We start from the raw sequence: 27,565 nt of genomic DNA, 5'->3' as shown, positions 1-27,565 counted from the left end.
GCACACACACACACACACACACACACACACACACACACACACACACACACACACACACACACACACACACACACACACACACTGCCCCCTCCCCCTCTGCACACACTCTTCTCCCTCCCTCCCTCGCATTGCTTGATCTCTCTCTCAACACCCAAATAGGTTGGATGAAAACAGACAAGGGGAAAGAGGGGCAAGGAGAAAAAAAAAAAAAAAAAAAAAAAAAAAAAAAAGCAAACGCCGAGAAATCCAGCCTGTCTCCGGCTGTGGCCATTTTTCTTCAATCATAATTTGATTTGTGGACTCTGAAGCCTGAGAGAGACCGAGGGGGGGGGGGAAGAGAAGCACCCGTCCCTTCCACCCCCACCTCCTATTTGCCTGAGCCATAGGGAAAGGCTTCACACACACACACACACACACACACACGCGGATGAAAAGCAGCACACTGGGCTAGGCCGCAAGTCATTAGTTCTTGGTGGGCAAGCACTGACAAAAGGCTCGGGGAGAGACGCCCGCATGAGTGCCTGGAGAGCAACCACAGGGACTATGGAGGGCTGAGCAGACGGACACTCTCCTGCTTACTTGATTTTTGTTTTGTTTTTTGTGTTGTTGTTTTGGGAAGGAAGCAACGCGGAGGATATCGTCACAACCGAGCACTCGTGCTACAACAAGCAGGGAAGCGAGAGAGATCACTTCCTTGTGTCGAGGATCTACTTGTGCATTTTGGAGGCGAGAGCAGGAGGTCCACGTCGCCTCGTCTGCAGCCGGCGGTGCCTCAAAGAAGAAGAAGGAGGAGAAGAAGAAGGAGAAGCGCACGACCACATGAAAGTGATGTTGTTGTTGTGTGGACATCAACTTGTTTTTGCGTGACGTGCGATGTCTTCTTTGTGGGTCACAATGCTGCTGCCGCGGGCAGGATTACAGCAGAATAGGAGAGCCGTGTCTGCGCTCTCTGCCTCGCTGGATGGAAGGAAGATCTAGAGCGAGAAAAGGTTTTATTTTCCCGGTGAGGGGGAGAAGCCATAGACACACAGCACATTGACGTCGAGGTAAGCTTGACGTCATTTCTAGAGGGATTTAGGGGTGAATCTTTCGGTGGACAGCTGCCTTATATGAGCGAGGACAAATTGAGTGTTAGGGGTGCTTTAAGAGGGCTGGTCAAAGCCTTTCCAGGCATGTGCTAAGGCTACACAGAGGTCCTTCTTCAGCCATTACTGTTGCTACAGAGACAGAGCGGAGTGTGTGTGTGAGTGAGTGTGTGTGTGTGTGTGAGAGAGAGGGGGAGATTTTCACCTCATGTCATTCGCTTGCGATTCTACTCTGCCGTTGCTGCTGTCTTGTAGGAGAATGTGTGCTGCATACGTTTGACTCATTGTTTCCTGTGAAAGGTTCCCTGGCTGGAGGGCGAGACCGCTCGACCGAGAAGGCTGCTTCTTCGACAGGAATCTGTCTGAAGGAAAAAAAAAGGACAAAACAACACACGGAGGCTACGAGCTGGAGAAGAAAAGAAGAACAAAAAGAGGGAATTGAAATCCACAGGCATGCAACACTAAAAAGTTGCCACACCGAGACTGTTTCCAGGTCATAGTGGAGTGGGAGGAGACTGATCGGCTCTTGTTTTTTTTTATATGCCAAACACCCTCCTCTTAAATGCTGAGCCTTTTTTCTTTACCATTGACACATTGTTTAGCTTGAGGACTTTTTTCCCCCCAAGTTTTGACATTGTGTGCTCAAAAGATTTGATTACCAAGTGAGGGCAGAACATACTGACTCTCTCCAGGTGAGGGCAAACACACTCCGGACTTTCTGATATTTATGTACCTTGACAGCAGCCAGACAATCTTGGCTGCCTGTCCGTGTTTCCTCCGCCGTGGTTCGGTAACCAAGCGATGGCCATGGTGAGTGGGGGCTGGGGAGATCCCAATGGGGGCACCAACGGGCTGGGGGACAAGAGCTACCTGAAGGGGGAGGAAGAAGACAGATCTCCCCAGGCGGGAGGGAGCGACATGGAGGCCGGAGACGACGACAAGTCTTGCGTGGTGGACTGCGTGGTGTGCGGGGACAAGTCCAGTGGGAAACATTACGGCGTCTTCACGTGCGAGGGCTGCAAGAGCTTCTTCAAGAGGAGCGTCAGACGCAACCTCAGCTACACTTGCAGGTGAGAGGGGCATTGTGGGTGATTCTTTTTGTTTTGTTTAGTTAGTTTAGTGGTCTGATAATCGTTTTTTAAAAATGCTGCTGAAAACTGAAAGTGTAGGCAACAATGTTACCTAATTTATAGCGACACAGGTGTTAAAATGCATTGCGATGTTTCCATATGAACGTAGTTCTTACAAAGTACAGATGAGTCTAAATGTTAAACTCATAACGCCACGATGTATTTCTGCCATTTGAAATTGAAATAACGAACTAGTCATCAGTAAATATTGCATAAAGACACGTTAACCGTTACAGTTACACAAAGCAATGTCTGCAAACAAAACATACAAGGTGTGTCTATGATAGAGCTGAAACAATCTCTATTTCTATTTTAATTACATTTTTCTATTTCTATTTTGATCATTTGAGCAAGCTAACAGGCCAAACCTGTCGGATAAAACAATAGCTCCAGCGCAAACAATGACTTGATTATTGTGAAATGTGTGGCAGGTTTATTGTTGATTGCAGCTTTGCTGCAGTATGTCTGTAAAGCCTTCCACACACAGAACCATTCATAAAGATGTCTCTATAATCTAGAGCCAGATCCACATCCAAAAAGTTAAACAAAGACTTTTGTTGTCATGGAAGAGAGATAAGATGTGTAACTGTTTGACTCTTTTTTAACTGTTAATAACTTTCCACATACAGTTTTAAGTTCCACATTATGTATATTATGATCATGAGTTTTACAATAAATTGATATCATTTAAGTCTATGGAATGTCAATAAATAGTCACAATTTCTCAGAGCCCAAGGTGATATCTTCACATGGCTTGTTTTGTCTGACCAAAAAAATACCGAAATTTACATGTTTCATTGAAAACTAAATATGAAAAGAAAAGCAGCAGCCCGTCGCATCAAAAACAATGAGATGCAGAGAATGTTAGGCGTGTTCTTCTTGAGAACAGACTGAAAAAATAAACTGATTATTTTGAATTATCAAAAAAGTTGCAAACATTTTTTTCTGTTGATTGAGTTATTGATTAATCAACTAATTGTTTTGCCTCTACTAAAGTACACAGTTGAGATATGTGACTGAAGTCACGTTGCTGAAGTAACAGTGAATGATACGATCGTCTGCTTTCTAAGCATGGCAATGTTGCCTGCAGCCTTATGGTAAATCTGATGCAATATTAATGTTCAAGAGCACTTTAATAGGAAGGGAAGACTGTGCATCACTGAGCAGTGAAGCAGGATTGGTTACACATTTGGCATTAAGTTTGGATGCTTTTGAAACCACTCGTTAAGGGCAAAGCATATCACACAGTCTGACACTGCATTAGTACAAAATCATTCATTCCAGTTCCTAAAACTCAAAAGAAATTTGTTAAAAACCCAACACCTATAGTCCTATAATGAAATGTTTCTGTTCTCAGGTCGAACAGAGAGTGTCAGATTGACCAGCACCACAGGAACCAGTGCCAGTACTGCCGACTGAAGAAGTGTTTCCGTGTTGGCATGCGCAAAGAAGGTATCTGTCCACCCCGATCCAGAAATCCGCCAACCATTGTGATCCCTTTGGAAAAGGATTGGAGACACTGTGGGACACACTGTCATTGTACATGTGCAATATTGAAAATGCTGCAAATGAATTGATCTAAAAAAGTAATTGATGTCTTCAGTGAGCAGTTCCATTACTTCAATCAGCTGCTCTTAGAAGATAGAAGAAATCAATCATAGTTAAATTTGCCTTTGTCATTATCTTGCCTCTTCTGCTCCACAAGCTCCATAGTGCAGAGAAAATGGCAACAAAAGTCTGCCGTCTTGGCCCTATCATGGCTAAGCAAGCCATGCGTGTCAGCTCAATGCCATGTACTAAGTGGCTTAATCTAGTGCCTGTGTGAGAGTGACTGAGAGGGAGACAGTGCTAAGACACCTGTGTCCCAGAGCATTAAGCCTCTGGTTGAAGCTGCAGAAACCCTCTGCCGTGCTGGTTCGATCAGTCAGAATCCAATACGGGGATTTCACCTGAAGTGATGGCGCCCGTAGTGAGGCGTCGTTCAACGTCACGGCGATGGATGCACAGAAACCGATCATGTAGTTTATAGATGAAGGTTTGTGATTTTTAAATAGAAGGGTATCTGGTGTGTCTCATACTCGCAAGTCGTAAGGTATGCTAATGAGACACATTATGGCTCCCTGCAGAGATGCTGCCTCTGCTTGACCACCTCCACAGAGAGGTCAGGGTCAGATACAGACCAGCATTCCTGGGGCTGGAGTGGATTCAGTGTCTTGCTCGAGGACAGATTCTTACCAGATAAATTCACATCCCCAAATGAACGTTTCTCTCATCAGTAGTCATCCCTGCTGCCTTGGTTTTCTCAGTAACGCTCTCTGTCAGGGTCGTGGGGATTTTTAGGTGATGTTCTTTTCTCAAAGGGTGTTTTTGAGCGTAAGATAAATCGGTGTGCATAAAGATTGGGGTATAGTAAGGTTTCTGCAGTAGCATGTTGTAATTCTCCTCCAGACTGAATATTTCAGAGATTTTACATTTTGAATGGAGACTGGATTCTTGTCTCAGAGTCTTTGTTTTATTTCCATGCAGTAGATAACCTTCATCTAGCCTGACCATCGCGAGAATATTTCTCCTCTCTTTCATGCTGCTCTTGAGGAATCAGTCTTGGCTTAATTGGGCCTCCTTTAATCTTCAAGAATAGTTTCAGGTTGAGCCTGTCTGCTGATAATCTGACATACACTGCTGGCTGAACTCAGTTTTAATTTTTCATTCTCTCCGTTTTCTTCTCCAAATCCCCTCCCATACCTCCCCTTGTCCTTCACCCCTTTCTCCTCTTTTTTTATCTACTTCACGACCCCTTTGCTTTCATCTCCTTTCTGTCTAATCTGTCTTCCCCCCCCCCTCCTCCTCTCCTCGCCTCCCCTTTGTACCCCAACCAAACTACAGCAGTTCAACGCGGTCGCATCCCACCTCAGCCGAGCCTCAGCCCATCCATCACGCCAATAGGTGGCGCCAGCGGCCTTGGAGGCGCCGACTTCTATAACAACAACAACAACAACGGAGGAAGCGGCGGAGGTCAGCCGGTGTCGGAGCTCATTTCCCAGCTGCTGCGTGCCGAACCGTACCCCAGCAGTCGGTTTGGACACCAGTACAACCAACAGGCCAGTCCGGATAACGCCATGGGGATCGATAACATCTGTGAACTGGCTGCCAGGCTGCTCTTCAGCACCGTGGAGTGGGCCAGAAGCATCCCTTATTTCCCCGAGCTGCCTGTGTCAGATCAGGTTAGTAGATTTGTTTTGATTTCAAACCTGGTTTGAAGTGTTTGGGTGTTATTCCCTTGTTGTCAGATGGTAACAGGATAGGTTGTCTACATCAAAACATAAATATACAATGACTATAGTGAACATTAATAATGGATGATGACAGTGTAGGTCAATCTGATTAACACACTAACAAATCCGCAGGTGGCCCTGCTGAGGCTGAGCTGGAGCGAGCTGTTCATCCTCAACGCGGCCCAGTCGGCCCTGCCGCTCCACATGGCTCCCTTGTTGGCCGCGGCCGGCTTCCACTCCTCGCCCATGTCTGCGGAGCGTGTGGTGTCCTTCATGGACCAGGTGAGGGTGTTCCAGGACCAGGTGGACAAGCTGACCCGGCTGCAGGTGGACTCGGCTGAGTACAGCTGTCTCAAGGCCATTGCGCTCTTCTCACCAGGTGATTGTTGCTGTTCTTCTGTTTTTCAATGGTCAAAGTTAGTGCAGCTGTGGCTGAGATATTCTGACATTCTGTCTCCAGCATCTCCAAAAACACTGGATCCTTCATTTCCCATAATGCAACTCAATAGAGTCTTTCATCAGACCTCCCCTGCCCGACAAACACTCACATCTTTCAAACTCAACATAAAGCTTTATGTTTAGAAAGACTCCAAGTCTAAGCCGAGATAGACCTGATGACATCATTACGTCATCAACAGGGTTACTTTTTCAGACTTGACAAAGCTCCCTCAAAGCCACAGAAGACATTACAACTACAAAACAGATCAAAATAGCTGGGCTGCTCCTCTTATAGACAACAATGAATAGGAATTTAACACACAAAAGGACGTCTTAAATAACCAAATTAAAGGCCAGTAAAACCGTAGATCTTAAAACTTACTATGGCACCATCTCCTGGCGTATTAATGAAAATGCAATAATGCACTATGCGATGTATAATTTACTGCTGTCACTGATCGTTTTTTTTATGTGTCGCGCTTAAACAAACTGCTATGATCAGGGTTTATAGGTTTTAAATGTTTTCTTTTTACAGTGTAGACATGCTGAGGCACCACGTTTGAATGTGTTCTCCTCAGGGGCATGTTATCACATTATCTGCTGGGGATTTCAACATTCCTCTCGGCTCATCACGACTCTTTATGTAACCCACCCACACTATTAAGTAACTGCCTCCTCCCTCCCTCTCTCTCAGATGCCTGTGGTCTAACAGACCCAGTCCATGTGGAGTCTCTGCAGGAGAAGGCTCAGGTGGCTCTGACGGAGTACGAGAGGATGCAGTACCCGAGTCAGCCTCAGCGATTCGGACGCCTGCTCCTGCGCCTCCCCGCCCTGCGCGCCGTTCCCGCCAGCCTCATCTCGCAGCTCTTTTTCATGCGCCTGGTAGGAAAGACACCCATCGAGACGCTGATCCGTGACATGCAGCTCTCCGGAAGCTCAATCAGCTGGCCGTACGTCCCAGGACAGTAGCCCCCTTACGGACGAGGTCTCCGTCTGGGATAAGTGACTCCTGACTCATCACTATCCATCTGTGTGGTTAACAAACTGCAGTGCCAGCTGGCCGTCATATGTACTGTACTGTAACCGCTCTATTCCCCCTCATGAAACGAGCCCTCTGTCTCCACACGGGCCTCCAGTGAAGAGAGGAGCCAGTGCCAGGCTGGATATGTCTTGTTGCCAGCCCAGTCGTTCTGGTGCCAGGTCTCCGGCCAGAGAATAGCTTTTCATGCTGGGCTCCGATATGGCCACCACAGCCAGTCATGTCACCACCCACATGCCATAGTGACTAAAGACGCTGCAGTTTCATGTAGAGGGCAGCAGCACCCTGCTACAAAAACATCGAGAGGACAAAACTGTCCCGCCGCTGAAAGTCAGCAGAACATTTTCCCCCACACCGGGCTCATTTTCCATGGCTCAACATTTGTGGTACAGTGACCTTTTTATTCACACGACTGATAACATGACAATACGGTAGCATGATTAGAATGGATCTAATTGTGGTGAACTGAATAGAAGACAAAGTAAAGGCTTCATTGAATTCAGCGCTCTCATGGCTCAGCACTGTGGAAGAAGCCAAGGAGCCAATCACATGGAACAGAACGAAGACAAAACCAAGGAAAAAAAAAAAAAAAAAAAATCACCAAAGTCTATCATATCATCCTCGGAGATGTTTTTTTAAATAGAATAATTAGCAGAGAGACAAAGAGACAGACGGACTCTTGTGACTGCCTGACCATCAAGTGAACAATGCATTTAAATTCATTCACAGGGCTCACTGTTGTTACATGAGTGGAGTAATACCTCAGTAGACATCAGAATGCTTCAGTCTGATATTTCCTAAACACAAACCTCTGTAAATGTTGTTCACCAGAAACCGCCTTCTTTTTGACAACTGTCTTGTTATTCATTATGAATTTGGAACGCATATAAAATATGAAATGAGCATCACAGACATTCGTCTAGTATCTTTTTAAAAAAGATTCCCCAAAGTGATTTTCACTCTTGTGTTTGGAATATGAGTTTTGACTGACTGAATAAGGTGGATTCAGCTATCATGCATTGTTTGGATACATTTTTTTATTATTATTATTGAGAAACGGCAGGCTGACATTAACTAAACAAACAACTCAAGATGTAAGAATTAGTTACAGTTGGTGGTGAGAGTTTATAACCAACACACTACTAATTAAATACCAGTTTATGGCGACCATTGCTGTTTCTGGGGGTCATGACCTCTTGGAAAATGTATTGAAATGTATATATATTGAGGCCAACTTTGTCTTTTTGCATGTTCAAATGTTGTTTTGGATCTCTGCTAAGTGGAGACTGTTTCATTATTTTACATTATGTAATTCAAGGTTCATTTAAACATTTAAATATTGCTTTCACTGTTAGCTCCTAAATGTTTTGTTTTTTTCTCTATGTATTTACATGAAAATACCTCTGTCATCTGTTTAGATGTCAAAAAAAGAAGCTTATCTTCATGCCATGTCAGCTGGTATGACAGAGAGATGCTCTGAGTGAGTCTCTACTGTTGCGAATGATGTGAGACGATACCGTAACAGATGAAAGTCTGGTGGAAAAACTGCACTTGGAGGATATTCAATGCCAAAACATTACACTATCTGTGACAAGTTGAAAGGGGAAGGGCCCTACATTCGCTGGTCCACCAGGATTTACCTCAAGAAGGTATTTCAAGAGGCGAGTTTACAAAATCACAGTAAAATATTTGATAGGAAAGAATGAAATCAACTCCAAATACAACATGTTTTAGCATTTAGTGTTTTCAAACGCAAAGTGGAAGGATGAAGCTCTGCTTCGTGATCTGCCGCCGGGCCTTTTGAAAGTTGTTTGGATTTTCTTCCTTTAGGCAACGACTCACACAATTTTGTCATCGAGGAAAAAAAAAAAAAAAAAGATAGATAATGCTATTAATGTTTTCTTATCTTTGTGTTACTGAGTTCTTACGTTTTTGAAATTTCTTGTGTATGGCAACGTTATTAAAAGAATCGGAAGATGACGATGTGTCTTTTGTTATGTTGTTTTTGTTTTTTCAAACTACTTGAAAAAGTGTTGTAATTACATCTGTATGAAGAATGCCAAATAAACACTGCAACATGTACCATCAATGTATAAGTGTTTTCATGAATGTGAATTAATCGGCCCGTCTTAACTGCTCATTTATTTCCATCCTTTTATATTCATATCTTCATTCATGACATTATTTCTGTGTAAAAACATTCATTACTTACCACACTACAACCTTCTGTAACAATTAAAACAATTTCAAGTTTACATTGAAATGTAAAATCTAATCTAGGTTCGAGGGCCGAACTGTTCAACAAGTCAAATAGCAGAGCAGTGAAACTGGAGAGGAACTGGAGGATCAATCCTTGTTTCATGTCAAACCCCGGCGCTGTTTGGACAGATTTGAAAGACGCACTAACAAAGACCTTGGTCAAAGATCTTCACCAGACGTTTGATGTGGAAAAGTTTTTGCCGAAGCTCTTTGCACTGCTTCTTCTTTGCTTGACAATCTGACGTCTAGAAGAAAAAGAAATTGAAACAAGCAGATGTTAAAGGAACAGTTCACCTGAGGATAACCTGCTCACAACAAGAGACTTGAGTAATCAGGTCATGATTTCTGGAAAGAGACAATGCTGTAGAGTTCCTTTAATTCATTTCTTTGGCGCTTTGAGAACCACAAGCAGAGTGCCATCTAGTCCCGTTATATTGGAGAGAAGGGAGACATTTCTACAGCCAATATCTCCAAAACTAGGCAACTCGCACCAAAATAATCTACATTGATGAATAGCACTAAAGGTAAGAAGTAAAATATGTATTTTAGATTTTGAGGTGAATTGTTTCTTTAAACGCTCTCTGAATAAACGGCGCGCTTGGAAAGCACGCTAGCTAGCAAGCTGTAGTTTTACGGCTGGTTATTTGCCAAATGGGCTGTTTGTTGTGTCTTAGATTTTACTTCCCATTTTAGAAAGGAAACAAAATAAGTATATTTTCCAAAATATCAAACGATTGTATGTTAGTAACGTAATCGCACATTATGATACCACAGATGTGATTCCACTCACCTTTTTCAGGTCTTTCAGTCGGTTGTACTCGTCTGCCACACCCTGAAAATAGAAATTCTCTCACTGAATTGATTTTACATCATAAACAATATAAGACAATTATTATATTGGCACAGCTATGACTGTCTCCTGGCAGTCGGCCCTGAGTTTTGCCACTCTGAGCTCCTGCCTCCTGTTTTTCTCTACCTGGTACTTCGCGGAGTCCTCGTCCAACATGTCCAGTTCTCGGCTCAGCTTGTGCATCTGGTCACTGATGTCATCCATTTCGGCACAGAGGCTCTTATAGCAGGCCAGGTCGGATTCAAACTCCTTCTTGTACTGCCGGCGCTGCTCGTCTGAAGTTATCTCTGGGTACAGCCTGGGGTGGGATATTAGCATAACAACATCAAATGATTATTAAATGTAAACTATTATAGAGGCAGTGTGGCAAAAAGAGATGTTTTTTTTAAAAATCAGTCTTCTTACCAGTATTTAATTAAAATAATTTAAACCGTTGGCCATGTTGCCTTGAAGACGGTAGTGATGCTCGATAGCATTTGTAGTATTACAGCATTTTCTTCTGTAATAATATGAATACTCTTTCAGGGCAGGGCACAAAGTCTCTTCATTAATATTGTGATTAATAAGAAAATGTCAAGCCAAGTAAGGCTTCCTCTCAGATTGGTATAACATTTTTACATTTGCGTTTAAATAAGGCTTTTCTTTCTTCAAATAGTCAACATAGCCTTTTCCTGCCAATGAGCATGTAGATAATGTACAGCTCTTCAGTGAAACTAAATTAAATTAAAGTCTTTCAGCTGGATTACAGTAACTAAAGCTTGAGGCCTATAATAATTTATCCTTTTTCCCTTCATTTATTTTTTCATTTAAAAATGACTTATCTTTTCATTTGTGTTTCATGTTGTATTTCCTGTTTTTTGCTTTAATGAATTATTGAAAACCAATTTTCCCCTATTTCCCACCAAGATTGCAGTATTGACTGGCAGCAGAGTATAGTGGCCCACCTGTAGAGGTAATCTGTGCGGTCCCCGTCCAGCTCATTGGCAGTGTCTCCGGTGGTGTAACCAGTTTCACACGGGGACTCCATCCTCTCCCGAGCAGCAGGCCTGTGCCCTCGGCCCTTTCTCTGTTCCTTCTCCACATGATAAGGAGGCGGTTTCCTGATGCTGTCAGTGTCGTCTGAGGAGCTGCTAGAGCAAACTGTGACCCTGCTGTTCTGGTACAAAGGCTCCGCGGCCCAACGATTACTGTCGTCAGCAAAGAAACTATGAAGAAGCAACACAAAGGTATCACATGATCGATTGTGTATTTGTGCTTGAATGCCTGTAGCTGCATTCATTTATGTTGGATTTACTTAGTTTAAGTTCAGGAATTCAATTCATATTGAAGAAAAAAAGCGTTGTTGATTTTGGCATCGGCTTTTTGTTGTCATGAACAGCAAATAGTATATAAAATGTATATATATTTGGAGATTTACCATTTAAGAGCCTGAAAACATGATATGCGTCATTATCCTCTCCAAATATTGAGCTGCAGGCCACATGCAGCTGATTACTTATGAAATCAAGAAGTGTTTTGACTGAACTGAAGCATATTCCAGGCAGATGAAGCTCTATAAAGAACAGTTCTCATCATACACTTTGTTTGTGGACATGAAACCACTAGATGACGAGTGTTCACTTGACATTTATTAAACCTATGACAAAAAACAGTGGACATTTTGTTTTCTATTTCAAAAGAATTGTGGTGTTATATGTGGTGTCACTAAATGGCATTTTTCACGAATAACCGATTTTAATTTAGCCTCAACAGTTTGTCATTATACTCATTTATCAATCTCACACACAGTACAAAAAAACAATGAAGAACTAAAATGCTCTGTTCTGTGGACTTCAACAATTGACCGAACATCATTAACAATAGCAATGTTCTGCAAATATGCAGAACATTTCCTTGAAATTGCAACTCCCTCTCCCATTGTGGAAACAATCTGATCAATCTGATCAAACCATAACAGCTAATTATCTAATTTAACACCCCCTAATTTGGTTTTGGGCCACTTGTTCCACTTCTGATATAAAACAATTAGGGCTTTCCCCTCTAGTCAGTTAGTCGACTAATCAGCTGTTTTGGTCTTAGTCTAATACAATTTCTTTTGGTGATAAGGCAATTTAAAAAAAAACTTTTTAGAAATTTCAGAGCACATTTCTTGTTAACAATATTTAAAGTGGTGCATTTGTGTGATCCTATTAAATCAACTAATCGATTTAATCATATGAGGTTTGACTAAGAATTTCTTTGGTCGAGAATAGCCCTAAAAATGATTCATCATCACATATTTGTTGAAGACCACGATGAGACAACAGATCACTATAATTTATATGATTTCAACTGAAAAATAATGTATTTATTTTTTTATAATTATCTCTGTCTGGAGAGCAGCCAAACATTAGGCATCACTCCAGACAGGAAGTAAGATGTGTTGATTTTAAGGTTCAGGACAGAAATGTTTTTTTCTCATGTGTCCTGTTTTTTGTACACAGATCAAGCTGCGGTGTCCTGGGGGCTCTGCGACCATCACTCACCTTTTGCTTTTACAATTTCCCTCACTGTAGATGCTGACTGTTCCGTTGCCATAGGAGACCACACTGTTCTCCGCCCTCAGGTCAGGTGCAGTTAGTGCCTGCTGGGTGCTGCGCACATCTCCAACAAGGTTCACCTATAAGACAATATCAGGAGAAAACGAAATCAGAACCGATTCATTTAATGTCGGACTTTGTTCCATCGCGGTGCAGCTCATTTGATTCCAATCATGCGGAAATGCACAAGACAAAATCAGAAAATATCCATTATGTAGTATTCTGAAACATAATTTAGCAACGTGATATGTGTGAGAAAGTCCTCAGGAGAAATCAAATGCATTTGTACGCTGGAAAGAAAGAAGATTTTCTGCACTGAATCTGTCACATAAGCAGTGAAATACAGAGCTGGAGAGCTGCGCTACGCTCAACACTCAGATGAGAGAGGCTGTGTCACTGCCAGACAGATACAAACACGCACAAACACACACACACACACACACACACACACACACACACACACACACACACACACACACGTAGTCTTGGCCCTGCAGTGAACACACACTGCAGTGAAAGGAAAAGAGAGCAGAAGTCCCTTCCCGCTGATCAGTATCTCACCTAAATCCTTTCTTTCAACAACTATCAGAACCAGTTAATTGGACGGAAACACACAAAACCAATTTTCTGAACTGTGTCTGACATGAAACGCATGTTAGCAGTGGAGGTGTGTGTGTGTGTGTCGCCATGAGCACACTGAGAGAGGTTGAGAAAGGAGTGAAATCAGTGGAACAAACATTTCTGCTGTTACAAAAAATGCATGGTCATAAGAAATCATCCTCTGAAAGAGAATAACACAACAACTGCATTATGTCTCATGTAATCTACTGTTATACTGTAAAATGCATCATTAATGACTTCTAGTCTTTGACCTATTTCTGGATCGGCCCCAGTGAGCTGATGCAAATGTCTGGAAAATGCAGCCTGTGAAATAGATCTCATGAATGTGGAGCCGGAGGATGATCCTCTACGTGGAAACGAACGCCCAGAAAGCTGCAGGGAATCTGATACCCTGCAGCAGCAAGGTGCAGTGACAGCCGCTGCTTTGTGCAATTACAGTATTTTTAATTCGATGTTTGTGAAAGTGACACTTTTTGCTAAAATCCAAAGAACGGCGACTCCAGACTGAGAGAGTTTTAGTTTCTCTTTTCATCACAGATTAAGCTGCTGCTTATTTTCTCGATTACTCACTTATAAGAGGCATCACACTTTTCCAAAGCCCATTTAATAAGCTGGCACTGGAAACTCAAACAATTCACTGATTAACAAAAAAGTTGCTGATAAAAATTCAGGTGATCAACCAATGAATTAATCAACTAATTGTTTCAGCTCCAGACCCCAAAGTGATGAGTTTGAGATTTTTCTGATTAACACTGAAAAAGCAACAAATCCTCACTTTAAAGAATCCATTATGAGCAATCGTTGTCCTTATTGAAAGACTAATCACTTTTCAGCTTCTGCCATTTTTTTCTGTTGATCTACTTGACCTATTTGCTTTTTAAAATATATTTCTTTACAGCATACACCACTTTAGGACATTTAATATGTAGGGAAGAGTTGCATACTTGACACCTCATCACTTCATAATTATAGGCCTATTTATGTTCTCCTCTTCGCCTTAAGGGTGGGTTTCTCATATTAATTGGACTGTCCTGTTAAATTCAATCAACATACAATTTGTCTGTGTTTGCTATGAATCTCGTTATCCTTTTTCTCTCAATCACCACTCTTTTCCTAGTTCTGTTAAGTACGACTGAAGCACAAAACACAAGGAAATGACTTCTTTGCCAGGAGTCTAATCTGCGGCAGTCCCTTCGCATACTGAATCATTTAGCGCCACCACAGTCTGTAGGGATTCACACAGCAACACTGAGGAAACTCAACCCTTTTTATACATTATACATGCCACATACATTATATATGCCTCCCTGCAAGGCAAGCATCTTCACTGCAATACAAGAGTGCCCCAGAATAGGGCCTGCATCTCGATGAGGTGACTCGCTACACCCTTTGCAGTGATAGGCAGTATGTAGGCCAAGGCCTCGCTGGATAAACCGATTGAATATGTTTCTTCCCTTTCCATAACGAGTCATGGTGGACATGATACATTCATAGTACAATGGAACTCTATTAGATTCATCACTGCTAAATACCACATGAGGCTACCGCTGTGAAGTGCGAACAGTACAGCTTTCACAGAGCGCTACAGCAGCATGACTACCTGCTAAATGCTGGAGCACTGATGGTCTGGGACAGTGGCTCTGATATTTCTGCTTTATCCATCCGTCATGTAAAACTTTTACTGTATTCTGAAAACAAAGACACGTAGTTGGAATAAACTACCAAAGCTGTAATTCTTCTGAAGAGAAAAGTCATTAAAAGTCCCCACAATCACGGGTCATTCTAAGTATTTGAACAATGAACAGTGTGAGTTATGAGTATTTCTGTGGAGAAGTTTTCTTTATGTTGCCACACCTGCCAATTCCCACAGGATTTTTTTGGCCACTTTGATGCACTGCCTCAATCCAATGTGACAAAGATACAGCTGTGGGGTACAAACAGTGTACAGCGCATAAACAAAAGCGTATCTAACCCACATCATGACCGCAGGCAAAACAAAGTGAACTGCCAAATTGCTGCAGGTCTCTTAGGCCCTCTGGTTGGATGAAACTCCAAAATACCAGACAATTTTTGTACAGTATAAGAATCTCTCAGGCTGACGGTTAAGATCAAAACTTTTATATTGTACTTTTCTAATGTTTTGGTTCAATTATATAGAGAATGGTGTCAATAAGTACACATTGCTATTGACAGTTTATTAATAAATGTCTGAATGTTTCTGTGTTCAAGAAAGAAAATTGGTTTAATATGCAAATGGCTGACAGTAGAATTTGCCAACTACAATATATTTGTAGCTCTTGTTCATTTCAATCTTCCACAGAATTTACTAGACCGATTTCATCAAATACTGCTTATTTAATTTAAGAACAACTGTTTCTTCTTTGGTAAATAACACAGTGAATCATTTACAGCCTTCTTTGACTGGTTTCAAATGGTTCAGGCGATCCTTAAACGTGTGATCATAAAGGGTCATAAAGGAAAAGCACATGTAACGATCTCTGCTCAAATAAAAACAAGAAACCTGGCTCTTAACCACGAGCTAAATTACTATGAAAGAGTCTCCTGAACTGTTTTCTTTTACAGCAAATCGTATAACGTTGCTTATCTGTGCAGCTATTATCACTAGTCTGGTTAATGATCAGTCAGACTGATACCTGGGTGTGCCAAAGATAAACAGCAACGTTCTCTGAGTCTACAGCAGCACGTTAATGCGAGTTTGTAAAACCAAACGTTCACTAGCAAGAACTGAGAGACTTGATGCTGTGTGCATATTGGCTTTTGTTTTGTTATCTGGCTGGAATATATAGAAATAAACATAAACCACAAGTCGTTAGTGGACTTACTGTAGTTAGTATATTATCTTAACTCACTCATTTACACAACACAAACCACATTCATCCTCTGTTAATATTTCACGAAGAAAGAAATCATAAAACACTACTCACCCAATCCTGTACATCCTGGCCCTCTGACGACCTGACCAGCGGCTCGTCCCAGTAGATGTTAGCTTTGCCGTGACGCCAAATCTTGCTGCGGGTCTTGTAGGCGTAGTAAGCAGACAGGGACAGGGCCAACACCACCAACAGACCCAACACGAACGCAACGGCCTGAGGAAAGAGAGACACATATATATCAGCATAGAATAAAATAGAAGAGAATAGAATGAAATAGCAGGATCCCACTAACCTCCTCCGGGTCCATGTAGCAGTAGTGGTGCAGGTATTGATTGTACATGGGGAACCCCCCTGGAAAACCGGCCCCCGCGCTGCCGCTGAGGCTGGGGCTGTCCTGGATGTTCTGGCACATCATCAGCATGGGATTGTACAGCATGCTCTGTGAGCTCTGAGACATCGGGTTCACCCCGATCACAAAGATGATGTCGATGATGCCCTTGGAGTCAAAAGAAAGGCACATTTATTTAACATGGAGCAACATGTAAAAAAATACAAAGACTATTCTCTGAACATTACAGTGATGCACATAGAAGATGCTTGTTCATATCGCCACTTCACCAGTCAGTTTCAAAAATGTGTCTGAGAACCTTTAATGTAATGAATTTCCCTTTTGAAACAGGATGTTGGGGAAGATACATAACAAACTTAAAGCTGCCTTAATCAATACTGTTACATACATTAACAATGGATGTAAATGACTGTTATAGGAAAGGGATCGCTTGATGAAACGACACAGAACTATAACCTTAACGGTAACCATAATATGTATACATTACCCTCACTTCAACTAAGCTTTTTAGCACCTTTCAGCTCATTGTTTTGATGTTCTGTCCTGCTAATTTATTGTTTTGCTTCATTCTCTACGTTTTTATCAATTTTGTTTCCAGACAGAAAGCAGCTGTCTGCAAAAAGCTCTTATAATCATACTGTATTCTACCTGCTCAGCATTAAACAGCAGATAGACACAGTTAACAACTAGCTGTTGAACACAGTGGAGCATTTAGCAGCTGAAGAGACAGATATTGAGCTCAGAAGCTGGTGGAGACCAACAGTAGCGCTAAAAGGAGAGTATTGGACCCACATTCATCAAATGGTCAGAAACACAACTTCGAATTCTTCTTTGTATCTGCTGGATTTGTAATAAGCTGCTGTAATATTTGGTGAGACTCACCTGAAGGACAGCTAAGATGATATCACAAATGAACACAGTGAGGTAGAACCTGCATCCCCTCATGATCCGAGACCGTGAGAAACTCCCCACCAGGAAGCCCAGTGAAACTAGGAAGTTAATTGCCGCCATGGAAATCATCGCCGACTTGGCAGATTGTGGCGTCATGTAGGAGCCACCATAGCCGTAGCTGCCTCCATAATATCCCGCATCCATCCCTGCAACCCCCCTTGTAGCCCCGACACCGAAGCCCCCGTAGCCAAACCCATTCATGTCCCACACCAGGGTCGAAGCCACACAGGCGAAGATGAGGAAACACATGAGTACTGTGGCTCCTTCGAAGGTTTTGACAAAACCAGGAGGAGAAAACCAGCGATAGAAGTGTTGAGGCTTCTCCTCAATGTAGTTGGAGTCAGGGGGGGCATTGTAGGGGGCATACTGGCTCTGGGGGGGCTGGATGCTTCTGGGGGGATAGAAGCTTTGGGAGTTGGTGCTGCAAGGCGGGCTGTACACAGGGGGGCTATCATAGTACCGAGGTTCATACATGATTTTGAGGATATTGTTGTAATTTCGCCTGGAGGAGGGAGGGAAAAATGAGTTAATTAATTAAAGGAAAAAACAATTTCCTTATCATCCCTTCATATTGTTTATACATGTTTCAGCGCCACAAAATGACAACATCTAACAGCAGCTTTAAAAGGTGGCAAATCGTCAATTCTATGTTGTCTCAATCCTCTGACGTGATGCCTTCATGAGTAAATTGTCTTAGAATTGAAAATGCGAATGCAGAAAAATAAATACTGCTTGTTCTTTTTGTTAATTTGATGTGGCCAGGTTTTTAAAGCACCTCTCTGGGCTTCATTCACCTCAGCCCATCCCTGAACCCTGTCGCTGGTATATCGCTGACTCACGCTTCATCACTCCAGTGGAACTGAACCCTGCAGTCTTCAATAATTCAGAAAGAAAGCAGATAAGAGGCGGGCAGAACCACAGATGTGTTACCTGAGTGCACCTGCTGAGTGTCAGCTAACTGAGAGAAAAGGGGAAGCTACAAGAGAAGCCCAGTCAAGTGTGGCAGATCAGTTGTTTCTGTTTATTTTACTTTTCAATTTTGCTCTCAGAAAGTTAGAAAAACAAACTCAATTTGTTTCTTTTGATATGATACAAAACACATCAAAACAAAGAAATGGAATTCTACTAAATCATTTGGCTTCTGTCTACTTTCCACTCCAAGTGTACGATCTGACCAACACGTTAAACCTCCGTTATTCATGTTTAAAAAACATTCAACAGGTCGCATAATTAATCAAATGTAAAAAGAAATATAAATGTGACCCGTCTAACAGCTTAAACAATGAAATGGTCAGCTATAGGCTATTATACTACACAACTTACCTCGCACTGTAGAAAACGTCCCTCAACTTTGCACCCGTCCAGCTCAGTTGATCTCATATCGCTGAGTCTCCACGGTGGCCTCTTTATACTTCCCCGACGATCGTAAACCGAGTCATATCTCAGGACGGATACTTTCCAGCAAACGAAACGCGCGGAGCGGCTGCGTGTGTCTCAGCAGCAGCACATTCAACCTGCTGACACGTGCTCTCTCGTAGATCCTTTACAGGCTATGGCTGCCTTCAAATGAAAGATTAAACACTTCATCAGGTTGAGTCTACTGTTTTTTTTATGTAATAAACGTTTCATGTAAACGTTTAAAGTTTATGAATGTTTCAAAGCAAAACATATAGGAGGAGGTTTACTCTAAACGATAACTTCATTGTAATTAATTCATTGTAATTATTATTAATATTACGGCAGGTCATACAGTGAATCCATTGCCTGCATACATTGAAGCCAATTTGAACTGAAACAATAAATTATGAAATAAATTCCAGACAGTGTTTCCTGATATTTTACAGAGGCTACCAAACAACTGGATAAATTGTTAAAATCATTTACAGTTGAATGATTCTTAAAGCTATTGTTAGGTGCAGTCCTGAAGGCAGTTCCATAAGGTTTGAAGTGTTAAAGGCAATACTGAGAGCAGGTTGTCAATGTAGTCCAACATGTAAACCTGCAGTAAAACATGCAGATGTGATTTTATAGCAGAAGGGACCAGAGTTGTGGACTCCAGTCACATGACTTGGACTCTTAAATTGAATGACTTTTGATTCAACAAAATCAAAAAAAGACTTGCAGCTCAACATAGAGTTTAAACCAATGATACATGACTTCCCTTGTACTTGAGCTTTTTGGATGGAAAATACTTGATACCTTACCCCAAACCCAAAGATTAAAAAGTTGTCCTTGTAATTTAAAACGTGTTAATTTTCTTTGTTGGTACCAATCCGACAGCATTCTACCAAGACAACCATGAAGAACTAATGTCATCCGTGGACAGAAACTATGTAAAGAAACACAAATGATTTGCAGGACGCAAAAAGTGCAGGTCGAAAATGACAGATTCAGACACCAACAAAATATTTGGTGAAGAGAGCATTGTGACTTGTTTAGGATTTAAAAACTCAAAGGTTAGGACTTGGGTCTTGCCTGTCTCGATTTGGGACTTGACTTGGGTCTTGAGTGCAAAGACTTGAGACTTACTTAATTGGCTCCACATCTGGAATAGACAGAAAATATCAGTCAATGTGCAAGAGCTCGGTATAATAGCAGTTGACGCCATAAGATCCAGATAGAATATTATCATAGTATTTTGTCACCTCAATGCCAAGAATCTGTTGTTTGGGTACAATGAAACAACGTTCCTCTGCCATTGAAATTGTGGGAGTGTTTTTTATTTCAAGTTCTTTGGTTTTCTGAAATGGCGGATTGTGTCACTTTACAACCAATAATAAATATGGCCAGTTGGAAGCTAACTGCTGTCTACAAATATAAATGTAGAGGACCAACATAATCAAAACAGTCAAACACAAACAGTGATTGAAATGCATCTTTTGTTTTTCTATGACACAAATGGCTTCATGGTGTGTTTGTAGAAATCAGTGTAGGCCAATAAATCAATGGTTCAATAACATATTTGTACTGTCTGGTTACTGAGCTCATTTTGGTCGGTACAGACAAAGAACTCAAATGAAAGGCTTGAACACGAAGCAGGTAGAATGCAAAGTCTTGACTTATAGGGTTTTGTCGGTCCGGAAATAAGCAAAGGTGTCCAAAAAAACGTCAAAAAGTCAAAGTACTGCAGATTGGTCTGATAAACACTGTAAATTCATGAGGAAAAGAAAGGCTTGTCCACTCACTGAAACAGAGGAACTGGCCCAGACAAAGGGGAGCACACAGACTAATCCCACAAGAAAGGAGGGCGATAGCAAGGGACAGGTGACAGCAGGGCTGATGAGGGACAGGTGAAAACAAAAAGGACTCGGCAGACAAACACACAGACGGGAAACACACAAGAGCAGGAAGTATCTGAAACAAGAGACAAAGGTGAGTATACCAAAATAAAACTGTAAATGACAACTGAAAACTGGAAAAAATAAAACCTGACCTGAGAGGAGTGTGAGAGCACTTCACTTAATAATAAACCTGTACATTTTATCCACCTGATGTTATATGAAAGTTGTTTTTTTTCTGAAGCCATATGGAAATATATTATATATATATATACATATATATAAAATATATTACAAAGCTGAAGGACAATAAAAAATCATGGATCACCTAGGAGGTAGGAGCAATCAAAGTAGCGCACATAGGTAAGATAAACTAACTGTCTACGCAGAGCCAAAAATGTTGTAGAGAAAACACAAAGGGGCAGTGCAAATATGAAACAGCAATACGCGTTAGTAAAAAAAGAACCTGTATCACACAAACTTATTTTTTTAATAAAAATTGCAATCACTGACAGAGTTTTGATTTAAAACATACACTGAATCAACATGTTGTTCCTCCGCGGTGACACAAATGACAGGAATATAACAAGAAATCATGAGATGACATGTAATGAAAGTTGTACACAAAAGGCGTGTAACATTTAGCCCTTATAATGCTGTAGCTCAGGTGTTATAAACCAGGTTTCATGTCATGTTGATGCCAATACAAAAAGTGTCCAATATGCTTTTCATTCAAAATGAATATATATTCAATACGATCAATATACTGACAAAAAAAAAACAATGACAGAAAGGTTATTTGTTGTGTCCACTCATCAGGTGCTGCAGGTATCTCTCTCTGTTCGTCTTCATGCCCGACCATTTCCCATGGCTTCCTGGTCAAAAGTGCGTATTCTGTTTTTGATGTGGCTTAATTTAGCTTTTAAATAGTCACAGCGCTCCTTTTTCTCTAGGAAGCCAGGCTCCTGTGAAAAAAAACACACACACACATATATCAAATAATCTATTGATTAAACGCAGCAACCTCTATTACCTAAATGTCTTTTTTCCTCCTCTTTTCGTCTTCCTCTGCTAACTGTCGTCTTTGCCTGATTCATTCTGGAATGTAGCTGCATTAAATGAGAGTTTCGGTTTCATGGTGGAAGCAACATTATTTGCATCAGTGGACAGCTTTATTGAAGAAAAACAAATGCTACCTGGGTGTTTACACAACACTAGCAATTCTACTACATCTCTGGGTTAACTGTTGGATTCGCCAGATTATTTTTCAATTGCTTGCGAGTGAGCAGATGGAAACCATGAGGGGACTAGTGCCCTCATTATTATACTTATTAACAAACTTACACTCTTTTTCTGCTGATACTTCTTCAAAATGCTTTGAATCCTCTGCCGATCCTAAATGATAAATAGAATGTTAACAGTTTGCACAAAACGTGACATAAAACATTTATCCAACAGTGTGTATCACAATGGCATCCTGTATAAATAGATTTGTTTAACATGTCCGTGCAATAAGGAGGCCTAATCATGACCTTTTCACCTCGAATTATATCCTGGAAGCCCATCACAGAAATGGTTTGTACGGTTAATAGACATGATTAAATGAAGGTTGTTTTACATTCATCTCACCTCTTGGCTTTTTCCATCTCTGGGGAGTCGTGCCATCACTGCATCCAGCTGTCTGAACTTATCGAGGGTGATGCCGATGTCTCTGTGGAGGTCCTTGTATTCCTGATACTGGTCATTGAAGACTGCTTTGTATTTTTCCCTTTCTTCCACACAGCTGATCTCTGGATACTTTCTATAGGGAAGGGTTTCAGGGAACGTGAATACAGTAAATACTATATATGACATAGAGTCAGAATATCAACCCTGCATAGTTTAAATGTTCACTCACATGATGTAGTCGGCGATGATGTGTACTTTGGGGGTGTATTCAGACGCTGGGGCTCTGTTCACACTGACTGGATTCTGATTTAGATAATCTTTACTCAGAGACTTATCTGTTTCATCCTTGAATGATATGTGCTTTGTTTTTTGAGGGGTTAGTGGGATGGACTCCTGGGGCTGAAGGTAAAAGACAAAAAGGATTATTAAAAACATGTGAATTAAATTAAATTTAATGACTATGCACCACTACGTGTGCAAGCCCATGTCATCATTACGAGAAACTCTCAAAGACGCCTAGGAGCAAAATTTAGGTTAAGCTACATGTCAGAGAAATCCTAATTAAAAGAATTAACTACAGCCAGGATGAAAAACTGCCCCATTGTTTTGCTTTGACAAGCTAAGCCTCTGAAGTTGCATTCCCTCAGCTGGGAGATGAAATCATTATGTTCCCTCCTGGCCTCTCACTCTTTCTTATTTGACATCAAACATCTTAGCTGACCATGCTGTTTGTCACCCATAGGTGGTGGCTGTGATGCTCGATAACATGGACTCTATTTGCAAACAGTAGTATGTGTAGTAGCTGCTGAAGGGAATGTTCAAATGTAGTGTTTGTATATCTCGGCCAAAATTTACTAGGCACAACAATGACTAGACTTCTGTCGAGTCTAATGCTTTAGAATATTGGATTGGATGTGTCATGGATTGCTGAGCATGTTGTGCTAATTGAATTGATCAGATGCCAATGGCCACTGCTGTACAGGCCACATTTGTTAGCTATTTGTTTTTAGCTATGCTAGCATGAGCGTATCTATGTTAGGGTTCTATCTATGTTAGGGTTCTATGTTTCCCAGCTTAATATCCTCTTAACACAACGCATTAACGACACCTTTCTCAGTTCTCAGTATTGTTTCTCTCGGTCAGATGTTGAAATCATCCACTAGCTTATAGCCTGATATACTCCTCAAACCTACTCCCTCAAATTTGTTTCCTTTTTTTTCTTTCAGTTAAGCCATTGATATCTCCACAGTGGCTTAACTGATTTTTACCATTCAAACTGCATTTGAATTGTCTACCTCCCTTCATTCATTTGCAATTTGAACTATTAACCTTTTGAAGAAAGCCCCTATCAATCTCTTACAATATCAGTTTATATCAAGCACATATAGGACCCGGGGGAACATAAGGATGACCCCGGGAATCTAGGGATGCTGCTCAGCCAATCGGTCCAGACTGAAATATCTCAAAACCATGCTAAACTAAGATGGTAAACATGGCATGTTAGCATTTAGCTCAAATCACTACCGTTACTAAAGCCTCACAGGGCCGGTAGCGTGGCTGTAGACTCGTCACTGTAGTTAAGACACAGGCAATAGCAACTTTGTTCCTTATAATTCACTAGCCACACAATGCTACCATTGACATTTCTTAATTCATGTTTACTTGGTGTTATTAGCAAATATAAGCATGCATTTTTTTAGATTAATTTGCCCTGAAAAAGCATCACATATGGTTGCAAAACAGGAATGTCTACTTCACATTTAACTCATCTATTTCTGGCACACTCATACAGAGAGGACTGCACGGTCAATAGAGTTAAGGAAAACACAGTTTACAGCTTTGGGATGAATCCTGGTTGACTGCCAGCAGAAAGAAGCTGACATATCAATACTGACAAATGGCATGCTCACTGCAGATTATCCTGACTGACTTTCAATTTTATTGGATTTGATCTTCCACTGTGGTGTTGGGGGTTTTGTTGGCTCATTTGCAATCAATAATAGTATCCCTGACTGTTGTCAACAATAAACGGGATGTTTGATATGTCAGATATACTTAAAGAACCATCAAAAGAGGAGCGTGTGTGACAGAGCAGCATAGAGTAAACACGAAGGGGATAAACCACGTATGGGCTGAAAATTTCCAGAAGCTGAGAACAAAACCTGTGAACAGTTTAAAGGGGAACTTGCCCCCATAGCTCTGAAGTCATGAGGATCACTTTCCATATCCAGAGAACACACCATTCTTTCAATGAAAATGTTTTGCCTCCCACTTTAAATTTAGAAGCGATGATATCCTCCTGCATCTAAACTCTACATCGGATTAATGACCTGTACCTTGTTCTCAAAGTACTCTCTCTCCCTTCGTGCAGCCTCATGCCTCCACATCTTCAGACACACCAGGAAGCTTCCCAGATACATCGCCATGTTGATGAAGATGAAAGCCGTTCCCGCCATCTGTCCCCCATCAACCCGGCACAGATTGGCAACGATGGGGTTAATGCCTATTGCCGTGTAGCACAGCCCCCCGCGGTTCAAGTCGTTCAGGTAGACAATCCCACCCGCCATGTAGAGCAGGAACAGCGCCACGTTGATGAAGGCCTCCGTCAGAGGCCACCAGGGCGCGTCGAGGAGGATGGTGCGATAATACATCGTCATTCCCATCACTAAAATAATGAGGGTTATAATCCAGGAGACTCCAGCTACAGCCAGTACAAAGGGAGTCATGGGGCCTCTGTAGCTGTATCCAGATATGCCTTGCCCATTGTTATACGCACCGTTATAGAGTCCGTAGCTGTTGGACCACTCACTGTCTTTCTGGATGTACGCGATGATGCAGGCAAAGACCATGCCCCCAAAAAGGAGCTGAAGTCCCGCAAGAAGTCTGAGCAACCCTGGCCAGGATTTCAAGTAAGCGTACTTCAGGTTATAGACCTCCAGCTTCTCAGCGTAGTACTCTGCAGGGTGGATACTGGTCAGGAGAGATTCTTCTCGTGGGCCCTGATACAAGAGATCATCAGACGGGCTCTCCCTTAACAAAGGCTTATGAGAGTTCTGGCTGGAGTTGCCAAGTGATTCAGCCCAGTTCCTGCGCTCCAGCAGGGGACTTACAGGAGGACTCACCCTGGTCCCATTGGGCAGGATCTGGATCGTACTGCTGCTGGCTTCAGAGTCGTTAAAACTGTCACTCTCTTTTGTCGATTTAGGGATGATGCCTCCCCATGACTGAGGGATGAGGGATTTCAGTCTGTCCTTCATGCTTCCTTTACTGTCCTCCTTCTCAGCGTACGGTGGAGTGCTGGAAGTTCGGCCTGTGGAGTTAGTATCACCATCATTTGTGATATTATCTGGTGTGGGTGTGTGAGTAACCCACACAGGCACTGGTGGGCCACTAATGGAGTTCCTTTTGCTAGAGGAGGACTCGACCACACTGCCAGAGTCTTGTCTCTTGAGTTTGCTGCTCCAGCTTTTCATGCTGTGGGCTGATTTTGGTGATTCATTGAGAAAGAAATAATCACGCAGTCCTTCTGAGGCATGGAGAGGGAGAAACTGGGAAGGGGGAATATACGTTATTAGTTATGTATACTAAGCATGTCAGCATATATGCCATAATTATATGCTGTAAATGTGTTATTAACACAGTTGAGCCTCAGTAGCTCACATGGTATGATTTTAACTAGACTCCAGCCTCATTTGATTTAACTCTAAATGACTGAATGTGAGTCAGATTTATGAGCTTAAAACTTTATATCACCTTCCATTGACGTCTCAGTTTTAAAAAAAAGAGACATGATAGTGATATCCTGATTTTACTTTCTCCTCTAAGATAAAGACAACATGTAATAATGCAAATAGTCTCCTTTTAATTAATCTTAAAGGACCATACCTGTGTTTAACTTTAAGTTGATAAGCCAAACTTGTCAGCATTTCCGTATTTACACATCCAGCAGATAGCGGAGCAACAAAAAATAGCATTAAATTAGAGCCTTGTTTGTGTCCACCTTGATGACATAAGTCCAATATTCACTCTACTTTTAGCTCTGTTTTTGGTGCTGAACAGGTAGCGTCCAGTTTCTTTGTACTTGTTCACTAAAAACAGCAGCCTTCTCTTTGTCTGAAAACACAGCTGATGAGAGCAGTGAGAGGGAAACAAAACAGTGAAGTTTTGGGCTGAAATATTCGTTACGTAGAGCTGAGCTGCAGAGACAGGTGATAATTACACTTTTACACATGGCATTATTCTGCATCTGTTATCTGGATGTACCAGGTGTTAACGCATCCAGACTAATGCAAAGACCCGTGTATCAGATGTCATTATCCAGATAATGTATTTGGATACAGATCACATGTTAATACCAGGTGGAAACGTGGCCTAAACAGCTAGTATGTGATTCATTGTAATACAAATGTTCAATATAGCATCTTTAAACTTGATAATGCTGTGAGACTTATTGTCTATCGATTACGCAGGTCAAGCTCGTCTCAATGGTCTGCTAATAGATTTTCATACTGAACATAAATTAAGTGTTTGGATTGTAAAAACACACCTGATTTGTTTGCAAAATGGTTACCTGTAATGTTCCAGTATCACAACACGTGATTTGTGGAACCTGGACCAAAACAATGCCAAACCACTAGAAAATCCCTTTAAACTCAATGATCAGACTCTGCTACAGCAGAACTACTCAGAGTGACCACCACATGACTACAGTACAGCTCGGGCTCGACTAATAACAGAGTTCAAGCTGAGCTGTGACTCACAGCACGCCGCTGCACAGGTGTTTGTTACACAGAAACATGAAACTGTCACAAAGTGGGAACACATTAATAACACAGAGCATGTTTGTCTTTAAGCCAATAAAAGAAAACTCAAAAACACACTTCTCTTACCAGTTTGACCCCAGCTTGTTTCTCTGGTCATGCAGGTGGACTTTGAGCGGCTGCTCGTAAGGAAACAGGAACTGATACCTACTGTAAAATGGCCGGCGTGTCCACCAGGCCCACTCTCAGGTGACTCACTCCCGGTGTTAGACGCTCAGTTCCACACACACAGGGTGATTGGCCAATTGTGTGTATTGAGAACTGAGGGGGGAGTAAAAGCTCAAACATTAAACCAGAGCTGGTGCTGACTGGCACTACTATGTTAATCTGTG

At 41.7% G+C, this 27,565-nt stretch overlaps 3 protein-coding genes across 4 annotated transcripts; 1 reads left to right on the top strand and 2 right to left on the bottom strand.

Moving 5' to 3' along the window:
* Positions 1-204: 204 nt before the first annotated feature.
* On the top strand, positions 205-8,944 carry nr2f6a (nuclear receptor subfamily 2, group F, member 6a). Of its 2 annotated transcripts, none has more exons than XM_031854981.1 (6): positions 205-1,046; positions 1,386-2,155; positions 3,573-3,667; positions 5,102-5,436; positions 5,620-5,866; positions 6,620-8,944. In XM_031854981.1, exons 2-6 carry the CDS (start codon positions 1,887-1,889, stop codon positions 6,892-6,894), a joined length of 1,221 nt encoding a protein of 406 aa, XP_031710841.1. In that variant the 5' UTR covers positions 205-1,046; positions 1,386-1,886; the 3' UTR covers positions 6,895-8,944. The 2 variants fall into 2 exon arrangements, with proteins under 2 accessions (XP_031710841.1, XP_031710840.1); XM_031854980.1 differs by having other exon boundaries at positions 5,099-5,436.
* On the bottom strand, positions 7,357-18,871 carry LOC116387678 (occludin). The gene is made up of 9 exons (XM_031854979.1): positions 18,791-18,871; positions 17,399-17,969; positions 16,460-16,663; positions 16,219-16,380; positions 12,599-12,732; positions 11,018-11,278; positions 10,200-10,371; positions 10,014-10,055; positions 7,357-9,468 (listed from the first exon to the last, which is right to left on the bottom strand). The coding sequence occupies exons 2-9, from the start codon at positions 17,939-17,941 to the stop codon at positions 9,367-9,369; spliced, it is 1,620 nt and encodes a 539-aa protein (XP_031710839.1). The 5' UTR covers positions 17,942-17,969; positions 18,791-18,871; the 3' UTR covers positions 7,357-9,366.
* A 2,172-nt stretch (positions 18,872-21,043) lies between these two features.
* Positions 21,044-27,379, bottom strand: LOC116387696 (MARVEL domain-containing protein 2-like). The gene is made up of 6 exons (XM_031855011.1): positions 27,303-27,379; positions 24,750-25,961; positions 22,643-22,812; positions 22,375-22,546; positions 22,090-22,140; positions 21,044-21,710 (listed from the first exon to the last, which is right to left on the bottom strand). The coding sequence occupies exons 2-6, from the start codon at positions 25,884-25,886 to the stop codon at positions 21,594-21,596; spliced, it is 1,647 nt and encodes a 548-aa protein (XP_031710871.1). The 5' UTR covers positions 25,887-25,961; positions 27,303-27,379; the 3' UTR covers positions 21,044-21,593.
* Between the last annotated feature and the right edge of the window lie 186 nt (positions 27,380-27,565).

This window comes from Anarrhichthys ocellatus, unplaced genomic scaffold, assembly GCF_004355925.1.
Source record: "Anarrhichthys ocellatus isolate YVR2014 unplaced genomic scaffold, GSC_Weel_1.0 scaffold15, whole genome shotgun sequence".
In the NCBI taxonomy this organism is placed as follows: Eukaryota; Metazoa; Chordata; class Actinopteri; order Perciformes; family Anarhichadidae; genus Anarrhichthys; species Anarrhichthys ocellatus.
Note: the sequence above shows the minus strand (reverse complement) of the source record. Positions and strands in the feature narration are given on the sequence as shown.